At 36.8% G+C, this 11,115-nt stretch overlaps 1 protein-coding gene across 1 annotated transcript; it reads right to left on the reverse strand.

The window, feature by feature from the left end:
• Nucleotides 1-394: 394 nt before the first annotated feature.
• Nucleotides 395-8,807, reverse strand: TIMM21 (translocase of inner mitochondrial membrane 21). The gene is made up of 6 exons (XM_083360716.1): nt 8,280-8,807; nt 5,740-5,802; nt 5,541-5,638; nt 4,533-4,606; nt 1,503-1,608; nt 395-1,110 (listed from the first exon to the last, which is right to left on the reverse strand). Exons 1-6 carry the CDS (start codon nt 8,572-8,574, stop codon nt 1,018-1,020), a joined length of 729 nt encoding a protein of 242 aa, XP_083216842.1. The 5' UTR covers nt 8,575-8,807; the 3' UTR covers nt 395-1,017.
• Nucleotides 8,808-11,115: the final 2,308 nt, after the last annotated feature.

The following is an 11,115-nucleotide window of genomic DNA, read 5'->3' on the forward strand; positions in this document are numbered from 1 at the left end:
AATCGGTGCAATTTCCTTTAAAGCCACCAGATGGAACCATTCTTTACCTTCAATGAAGTCAAACAAGTATACTAAGTACTATATAGAATTGTTTGATAGTTGCTAAACATTCCTCTGCTCTTGGAATTGCTTAGAATATAAGAGACATTGTTACAACCTAACCAAGGTTGGAATGAGTAATGTCATAGTAGAATGCTATTCTCTTAGTGCTACCTATCTGTCAACATCACTGATCCAAGCTATCTTTATAGTTACTAATCAACTCTATCATGTTAGATAGGGTAAATACTGTTGTCTAGATAAATATTGAACTGTTGTATGATAGCTTATTTTATAGGATCATTCATGTTCCTGACAAAGATTCAACAAATGAAAGACTATGGCCATGGATGCAATTTAAAAAGGCACCATTCATAACTGGCTGCTTTTCTTATATATGCAAAAAATTGAATAGTATGCTAATTTCAATCTATGTCCTCCCAAGAAACAAAATCAAATCAGAAATTATTCAGCTGAGATTGTATTATAATATATTTTGCTACTTAACATTCTAAACTAATGTTTGAGGGGCAAAATACACACAAACTCTATTAAAAAAGAACACTATTTTATATATTTTAGGTCTTATTTATTATAATATTGATATGAAATCCAAGTTGAAACAGAAATATTCATTCCAAAAATTTAGAAGTTTACTTGTTGGATGCATGCATGTACATAAAAACTAATTCACTCATTTACAATCTTTGATGAATCACACATTTGCTGCACTGAGAACTTTCTGCTAATTTTGTATAAAAATATCAAATTATTTGCATTTCTATTATTTTCATAATTCTCTATTTCCAATATTTATGCAACTTCATTATATATAGTTCCACTGGTTCCTCTTGAGTTATGTGGACAGTCTGTAAGGATGCAACATGACTTGTTACCTTTTTCATGTTTATTATTTCGTTGTTCATTGCATACTATCAACAAGTATCCCAGCAATTAAAGACTTTTTCAATCATTCCACTATCTATTGTCTTCAATAATTATTGTTCTTCTAGGGTAGCTATCAATATCCACAAAAATATAACGATATTCATATTTTCCACTTTCAGGATTCTGTTAAAAAAACAGAAGGGTAATTTCTGTTAAAATGAAGAAAGAGATGTGGATAATTTCAGTATTAAATCAGAGATGTGGAAATAAATCTGACCTAAAGGCTGAATCCTTACATGTCACAAAGGTCAGATCATCGGAGGTGTGGGATTTCCGGGGCTGAAAGCCTAAAATCCTGGTCATTCGTAGTGCATTTTTAAAAAGAAGCAGTTCTCATATTCTCTGTCATCTCCTTTACTGATAAACCTACTCTAATACATGATCCAATCATGTTCCAGCTTATATGGTATGTAACTATGAGGAAGAGCCTGAGACTGCCACTTACACTTCTACAAGCTGGAGCTTTTCCACCTCTGTATTAAATTATGGTCTATATTTTATTGGAGTTTTTGTACCTCTTTGACTTCAAGATGAACAGTTCCTTGTTTTCCTTTTTCAGATCCCTCAATGTAGAATTTTAGACGCATGTATTTCAATCCATCTTTTACAAATTCAATATGGCTGATGAAAATCACAAAAGAAATATTTTTCAACATAAGAAAACAATTCTTCAAATCGTACATCTGCAGTTTTTGGATAAAGCAATTGTGACTTCAAAACTTAAATGTATGGTGCAGCCCATGGCAAACAGTTAATTAACAAAAGATGGGAACACAGAAAACAAAATCCTTGAAATGTAGGTAGTAAGCAATACTACTACAACGAGATGTCAATGTGCTTTGATGTAGTGTGAAGACAGGATAGTAAAATTTTGAACTATTTGTTGAAACATACCAATTTCCTAGATTTTATTTGATTAGAACCATCCATTTATTATGTGTACTTTAGATCTGTGCCACAGTAAACATCATCTTCCTTTCAGAATGTAAATAAATCTTTTTATACCTATCCTACTTAGGCTCATAGTTCCAAATGTGCCAACACAATCAGACAGAATATTTTGATAAATATTAAAAGGTAAAGGTTCCCCCGCACATGTGTGCTAGTCGTTTCCGACTCTAGGGGCCGGTGTTCATCTCCGTTTCAAAGCCAAAGAGCCAGCGCTTGTCCGAGGATGTCTCCGTGGTCATGTGGCCGGCATGACTAGACGCCAAAGGCGCACGGAACGCTGTTACCTTCCCACCAGAGTAGTCCCTATTTTTCTACTTGCATTTTTACGGTTGGCAGAAGCTGGGACAAGTAACAGGCGCTCACTCTGTTACGCGGCACTCGGGATTCGACCCGCCAAACTGCCAACCTTCTGATCAACAAGCTCAGCGTCCTAACCCACTGAGCCACTGCGCCCCTTTTGATAAATATTATTTATGTCTAATTCTATCCAGTTTAATCAGAAGCAAATTTCATCAAGGATATTTAGGGGAAATGAACTGAATCAAGTGCATGTCAGACTAAAGTCAGAAGCTAAAGAATACAACATAAAATGGATAGTATACAATATTTTCTACAGTAAATATTATCTTATTGTCTAATAACATCTATCACTATGGCACAGAGATCAAGGATCCATATACAGTACATTCCTGAATTTACAGTTACAATATTACAAGATGTACTAGATAGTTGTATATGGCATCTTTATGCCTTAATTTAAGTAAGCTGACAAATAGTCCTGCCATGCCTTCACACTGAACATGACACTCATTGCCCTTCAGCCATAACATGTTTGATTCTGCTGTTGGAATCTCATAAACCTGGAGCTGTCTTTCAATGTGTGACACAAGTTTAAGATTTAAGATACCTAGAAAATTGTTTACGCAATCATTATATAAATCCTATGTACATAATTTACATTCTAAACCACTTCTTTAAGGCAAAAATTGCATTATTGAAAACAATATCCTTAAAGGGAAGAAAAACAAAACCAGATTTTTACACTGGGAAAAGAAATCTGACTTTTCAGTTCTGAATTCCAGCTACTGGTAAAGATATGCCTTTAATGTGGCAATATGCACCTCAAGATGGGGAACAAACACAATACTTCTTCCTCCTCCTATTTTTCCCACAGCAACAATCCTGTGGGGGGGAGGGGTTGGGCTGAGAGATAATGTGACTGACCTAAAGTCACCCAGCTGGCTTTCATGACTAAGGCAGGACTTGAACTCATGATAATAATAGAGAATGACAATGGAGAACTTTTCATAGCCTTTCCTCTGAATCTTCCATTGTTCAGGTACAGAATAACTAAAGGATTTATTAAACAAACATGGGACATGTTTCCACAGAAAGACTTTATCAATTATTTATTCAACTACTTCTCAGTTGTTTCTATGAAGTATTTCCCAAGACAGAACATATTCCTACCTCTAAACTACTCACTATTTCATGCTGAAATAATATTGGGTGTTTTGTTTGGCCTGATTAATATTCTTTCTTTTGCCCTATAGATGGGCATATTTCATATCCTTTTGTACTAGTTTGTGTGAGCTTCAGCAATGGAACAGGTGGTCTATGTCCTTTCATATTGTTTTTTCTTTAAGATATTTGTACAGCTTTGATTGTATCTCTGATATCAAGCTTGCCAAACTATAAACCATCTTGCTTCATATGGTGTTTTCTTGGTAAAGACAAACAAATGTGCTCTGATTTGATTCTGAACTGTAAATTTAGAATCTGAAAGAATGAATCTTGGATATGGTAGACTGTATTTATGAGAATTCCATTTGTAGTTTTGTAAGCACTTCATATTGCATTTTTAAAAACTGTAATGATCTATTTGCTACTTCCCTTGCAATTCTACAAGGACTGACTCTCCCACTAACACAGGTCATCCCTGATTTATAGCAGTTCACTTAGTGACCATTTGAAGTTACAACGGCACTGACAAAAAGTTTTTACATTCACGACTGTTGCAGCATCCACATGGTCACGTGATTTACAATCGGATGCTTAAAAACTGATTCATGTTTATGAGGGTTGCAGTGCCCCGGGGGCTATGTGATAACCTTTTGCGACCTTCTGACAAGCAAAGTCAATGGAAGAAGCCAGATTCAGTTAACAACCGTGTTAACTAATTTAACAACTGCCGTGATTCCTTTAACAAATGTGGCAAGGAAAGTTGCAAAATGGGGCAAAATTCATTTAACAAATTTCTCACTTAGTGACATACATTTTGGGCTCAATTGTGATTGTTAAGTTCAGGACTACCTGTACCATAACAATATATAAGAGGTATATCAGCATCAACGGACACGTGCAACAATTAATACTAAACAAATGCTTGTATATTTGCTAAGAAACAATCCAAACTTTTGATTCTTATTAACTGCTATTTCATTCATTAGAGGCAAATTTAGGTTAGGCTAAATTACTACTTTTTAAATTAAATACAAGAAGAATCAAGCTGAATAATGTAGAAACAGTAACAAAGACAGTAACAACCAGAAAATAACATTTAATACAAATGTTAAGGGCTCCATTACAGATACCTGACTAATTGTCTTCTCCCACGGCGTGTAGCTTCACCATAGCCTTTTATGGGTTCACCAAAAACTCCTATTACCTAATTAGTTACAACAAAACAATGTGTTTAGTGATCCATTTTCTATCTAGGACTAGTGAGTAGCTTCATCAGAATAACTACTAATGCTATATAATCTCCCATGAGACATAATTTACATTTTTTTACTATTTATTTATTTATTTATTTATTTATTTATTTATTTATTTATTTATTTGGATTTGGATTTGTATACCGCCCTTTCCTGAAGGACTCAGGGCGGTTTACAGGGAATTAAAACAAGAAATACAAAAATTAAAAAAACAATTAAAAAGATTATAACAGTCCCTGAAAGAGTAAAAACCCCAATTAAAATTAAAATTAAAATTCTCAGCCTGGGCCAGAGAGCTCGAAGAGCCAGGTCTTCAGGTCCCTATGCTGATTTCAAAATTTTAGTAAAACGAGGCATGCTTCTTTGGGGAAAAAGCTTCATGTGCTGGATCAGCTAGTCTAATATTACCTGCCACTGCATTTAAATAATTTCTGTGGTCTTCCCTCTGTAATTTTTTAACATGAAATTTGGGTTTCCTTGTGTTTGATGTTGAATGATAGAATAGCCATGCTGGAATTTATGAAGATTATTGAAAATGTCAATTCACAAAAAAAGAAAAAGAAAAAAAAAGAAAAAAGAACACAGTGGAGCAGTTGGCACAGATACTCTATCACCTGTGGCCTATTTTACTGTAAATAGATTATGTATAACTGATACGATGTGAAAATGCTATGATATAATGTCCCTGGTATGGCAGAAGAAGAATGGCCAATCCTACTTTCATATGTTGAGAATCAGCAATATTTAAGAAAACTATCTTTCACTTCATAATGAGCAAACCCAGTTCCATTGATTCTGAGGATCAATTAAAGAAAATGTTTTTTAAAAATTAAGAGTAGTTTTTTCTACAATCAACATCCTTTTCATTGAAATTTGGACACAAACCTCAGGGTGAGCTCTGCATTTCTCCAAGGCATCACCGTAGATCTTACTGGGACTGGAAGAAGAGAATAATTCCCTAAAAATCACATAGAATAACCCACCTGAAGGAGAAGAAAATCAGATGCCAATCAATCAATCAATCTTCTAAAAAGCCAATATTAAAACACTTTGTAAACTAGAATTTTTTTCCTGTTTTAATCACCTGTTACACCAATCCCGATAATCACCACTATCAAATAAGTGAAATCTCTTCCTGCTTCTTTCACTGAAAGAGGAAAAAAAGATTACAACAAACAAAATACCTGTAAAATACCAGATAAAAAAGCACAAGATCTAAAATTAATGCCTCTTAGAGCTTCCTCTGAGAATCAAAACAGTTTAATGGCTTTTGTCTTGAGAACAGTGAGAAAAGCATTTAAATTGTTAGTTCTATCACATGTACTAACGTTCTACAGCTGTTTCATTCTCCGTCTTCTTTAAGATTTTAATGTAGTCTTGCTAGTGCATTAGTGGACAGGAAGATGTACTTGTGCTTTCTGTTCACAAGAATTTTAAGAATATATCCAATTGGATGGATTTTTGATCAGGAACTTTCTACGGTTGTTTAGTTTTGATTAGTGGATACTGTACTTGGTTAACTTGTTATACAGAAAAGATTTTGCTGTTCCAGTAATAGGGGCAGTAAAATCTTTTGGATTAGCTTTGGCTGAATCTCTGCCAATATCATCTCTCTTTCCTTAAAATTACTGACTTCATAGCACAGATGAGATGGGCAAGAAAATATTTATTCCATAACAAAGATAACAGCAGTTCTAAAACCAGCAGAGGTAAATCATTATTGCCATGATTCTTTTCCTATATTTTTTAAAAATTTGGCATGGTTTGGCCCATGTTTTTGACTAGTTAAAAAAGCTTCAACTGTGTTGTGTTTTTCACTTCACCTTTTCAGAGATAAATACACGAAGCTAAACCTGACTACCAAAAAGTTTCTTAATTTTCTATATATTTAGAGAGAGATGTTACTTCAGTCATAGCCCAGAAAAGAACACAAAGTATGTGATAGCAATAAAAAACAGAATAAAATCCAATGAATATCAAACTGGAATAGTCAAGGTGTGACGTATTTTATAAATAGCAAAACATATATATTATAAATAGCATAGTACAACTGCTTAATTAGGAGGAAGAAACAGCTTTTACTTCTGCTAAGAATCATTAGTATCACTCCAATTCCAACTCACTGGATTCTACATGGCCCTGGATTCTAGTTGTTACTATTTTGAATGTAAGGTTGTAGACAAGACATTTGATTTGGCACTCATTACTGAAGCCTGGGTGGATCCAGATGGGAGATGTTTCCATCTGGATTTCAAATCTGACAACAGTCACAACCCCAGGGAAGAAGAGGTTGGATGGCACTTATTATCTGGGAAACCTTAATGGTTTTCACCATCATTCTGTTCTGCAGATACTGGATGTGAGATTCTCTTGATACAGGATTTGGTGCTGCTATACCGGCCTGCCTGCTGGGCAAGGACATTCTTGTCTGAAATGCTGGACTCTGCTAGTGTGTTAGCAGCAGAGTTGCCAAGGTTAAAAGTTCTTGGTGTCTTCAAACTGTCCCAGATGCCATAAAGACTATGGCAGTGCAGGAATTCATGGCTACTATAGCCACACAGACTTGACCCAAGTAATAAAGGGTCCATGGGAAACATTAGATCTGTTTTTTTGGCTTGGGGCAATTGTAACATGTGGTAGTCGAGGACATTACCACCAGTTTTCATGGTCTGCTTTTTTAGTTTGCTGTTTTTTTTTAAAGTTTGTTGCGCTCCCCACTAAGAAGACAAGACCTATTAGCATTCTGCCCCAAACATCAATGGAACTGGGACAGTTTGACTAAGGCCTTAGCCTTGAGTTGGGATGAGACAACAGTCAGATGGCATTGTTTCTATGAAATCTCTAATTATGTGCTGAACCTGGAATGTTGTTTGGTTTTTACAACAACTCTGCCAGAAGAAATACCAGAAGAGATGCCTTAAGTGCCACTGGAGAATGACAAAGAATGAGTCCAACTGAACACAGGCTTGTCCCTAGCCTAAAAATGAGTTAACTTTAAATTGTCCTTTGTACTAGGATAAACTACTATGTCTCTCCTAATTCTGTCACGTCCAAAAGCAACATCAAAGTCTGTTAAGCTGCTTCCCATTGCTCTGATAGTAAATCAGGTACGGTAACTAAGGTGACTTGAAATAGAATAGACAGATAGTGGAGACAGTAAATTTTATTTTCTGCCAAACGTTCAGCTTAGGAGTGAAAAAAGATCTTAGGCCTGCCAAGGTATTTCACCTTTGGCCCTTCAAGTGTTACTTACCTAAGTTCCAGCCAGCATAATTGCTAAACTACAAATCCCAGTAAAATTAAGAACACTTCAAGATTTGTATTTCTGCAAAATCTGGCTGGCTATGATATCCCCGTTCCACATTTTGCTGCAACCACATGCCTTCCAGATTTGCTTAAGGTTCACTCTTGTATTTGGCCCTGCAGGCTGAGATTGTAAGACTATATTAGGCCAAAGTGGGTTTTTTCAAAGAAGCAAACGACTTTTTACCCTTACCCTTCAAACGTTGAAACCGTCCAGACCCACCCAAAGAATATTATCCATAGCAAGAGGCTCCATTTTAGGAAACGCTTTAAAAGTCCTGAGCGTTGTAATAAGTGAAAGCAACGTCTCTCCCTCCTTACCTTTTTGAGCAGCTGACAGTGAAACGTCTCCTTTTTTAATTTGCACCGGCACCTGCGAGCTCCTGTTCTCTGATTTTTCGGATCTCAGGGGACTCGAAGGGACCCAGAAACTTCGTTTTACGCCATCGTAGCCTATCTCAGGACTCAAGACATGGTCATGGCTGAACCCTTGCCCTACTCTGGACCATACCCAAGTGCTTAGAAATGCCGTCCTGTGCCGTGCAAGCGCCTGCTTCACCGCAGATCTCAGTAGCTGATCACTACAGCAAATTCCTCGCACAAAAGCGGAAAGCATTATTATTTACTAGCTGTAAATCATAAGACCCGTAAGACCCAGGAATCAATTCCAGCCCCCTTGCGACTTGTGCAAGCAGCCGGAGGCATCGCTCTGCAGTTTACTCTCGGTGCAAAGTGCCCGTAGCCGTTGAACGACCCATTACGATGTTTTTCTTTGCAGTTTTCACTTGTTGAATGAAGTCGAACGAAGCAAAGGCGGCCACGACCTTTAATGTCACAGATACTTGCCACTCGCCGCACCATTTACGTTTGCAAACGATTGTGGGAACCGTAGTTTGCAGGATATACGATCTGCTCACTGATCTGCAGAGAAAACAAATGAAAGACTTCAATTCCCAAAATGCAAGGCGCGATATTTTCCATAGAGCCGAAATTGCATTAGATTCAGAAGTAGAGTTCCGGCTTTCAGTTCGCGGGCTTAATTCATAGAGAAGGAGCTTTTGGCGGAATTTGGTCATTCTGGCTAATGCACAAGAAAAAAAAAAAAACTGAGATCCGTATAGCATGGGTTATTCAAAATAGAGAATAGCATCAAATACCGCGCGTCTGGCATATTGATGTAACTGGATATTATCCTCACAGTACAAATTTCCCCAAATTTGACTCCCAAAGCCTTTAAATTATGATTCCTTATCAGTTTGAGCTGTGTAAAAATTGTCATACGTTGAAGTCCAACACAACTGGAAAACGCCAGGTTAAAAAAATGTATCTTATCCTACGAAATGGCATTTGAAATATTTATTGCTGGTATCTCTTTGACTTTTGTTAGTTTTTCAAGTCACTAATGAAAAAGTCACTTCCCATAAACTAAAGCCATTATTGGTGATATTTGAGAATTTCATTCTGTGAAAGAGAGCTTGGGTTTAAAAGTGTTCTTTTAAATTGCTTTAAAGATGGATTTGCTTGCTGTACAAAGTACAGAAACATTTTTAAAGAAACACACACACAAACACAGAGAGAGAGAGAGAGAGAGAGAGAGAGAGAGAGAGAGAGAGAGAGAGAGAGAGAGAGAGAGAGAGAGAGAGAGTTCTACTGGACTCATGAATTGGGGAAAATAACATCCATGAATGGTTCTTACATAGCTTTTCCTCACACATAACCTTATTGTCAGCTACTTTTCATTCGAATTTCTTGCGAGTTTGACATATCAAAAGATCAGCAAATGATGATATTGTAGACTTAGCAGCATAATTATATATTAATTCCTTTAAGATATGGAGAAAAATATAAATGTAATTCCCATAATTCTAAGAAGCCTTTGCTTGAAAGTGCCTTTGATGTTTGGAAAAAAGCTGTCATGTGAGCAGCTGTAGCAATGTGTGCAGAGTTGTTTAAGGGATCCATGACATAGTCACCTGCACTTGTCCCCAAAATAGGTACCTTTACGCCTCAACAGGTTGTGGTGAATATTCACACACACACCACACACACCACACCACACACACACACACACATCAGGAGCCCTTATATCATCCTGAACAGATGGTTATCCAATCTTCATCTCGACCTTATCCATGAGAGAGGCTTAACTCTTGCTTAACTATATTAGTATTAGCATAGTGCAACATTTCTTAACCTCAGTAACTTTTAAGAAATATGGACTTCAACTCCTAGAATTTGTGGCTGGAGAATTCTAGAAGTTGAAGTGCAATACAACTTAAAGTTGCTAAGGTTAAGAAATGTGAGAATATAGGTAGTCCTTGACTTTATAACAGTTCATTTAGTAATCGTTCAAAGTTACAATGGTTCTGAAAAATGTGACTTATGACTATTTCTCCCACTTAAGACCATTGCAACATCCCCCTGTGTTATGAAATTCACACGCTTGGCAATTGACTCAGATTTATGACTGTTGTAGTATCCTGGGGTCATGTGATCACTTTGTGACCTTCTGACAAGCAAAGTCCATGGGGAAGCCAGATTCACTTAATGACCATGTTACTAATTTAACTGCAGTAATTCACTTAACAATTGTTAAATGTTGTAAAATGGGGCAGAATTCTGTTAACAAGTCTTTCACCTAGCAACAGCTATTTTGGTCTCAATTGTGGTCGTAAGGAGTACCTGTAATGCTTTTTCACTTATTCCAACCAAGGACAAACTCAAGATATATAACATCTGTTTGACTTTGCTGCCCATTACTGTTAAGTCAACGACTGAGAAGAGGCAAGAAATGGGCATCAGCACTGAGGAAGTACATTTTATATATAATAGTATAATTTCTGCCAGTTCAAGGATGAATTGAATGTAACTTTTCAACTCAGCAGTGGGGGTGGGAGACCAATAAGATTGTATCATTCAAAGGCTTGGAATGCACAGGAAGCAACATTCTTGATGGAATACGTGGGGCACTGCAGAAGACGCTGCAAGGTCAGGCCATATATGTTCCATAGCTGGGGAGAGCCATAGCAGAATACCACAGTATTAAGAATGATCCACTGATTCTACACACACACACACACACCGCCCTGGACCAGCTCTTCCACCCCTTCTACCAAAACAGGGGTAGGCAACCTCGGCTCTTTTATGACTCATGGAC

The sequence above is a fragment of the Vipera ursinii genome (assembly GCF_947247035.1).
Source record: "Vipera ursinii genome assembly, chromosome: 3".
In the NCBI taxonomy this organism is placed as follows: Eukaryota; Metazoa; Chordata; class Lepidosauria; order Squamata; family Viperidae; genus Vipera; species Vipera ursinii.

Bases quoted from the DNA above. Each gene is read 5' to 3' on its own strand.
- TIMM21 (XM_083360716.1), bottom strand. From the start codon at position 8,574: ATGCTTTCCGCTTTTGTGCGAGGAATTTGCTGTAGTGATCAGCTACTG. The intron at 5,639-5,739 runs GTGATTAAAACA...CTTCTCCTTCAG, and splicing joins TATCGGGATTGGTGTAACAG to GTGGGTTATTCTATGTGATT. The intron at 4,607-5,540 runs GTTTGTGTCCAA...GTAACTAATTAG, and splicing joins AATGCAGAGCTCACCCTGAG to GTAATAGGAGTTTTTGGTGA.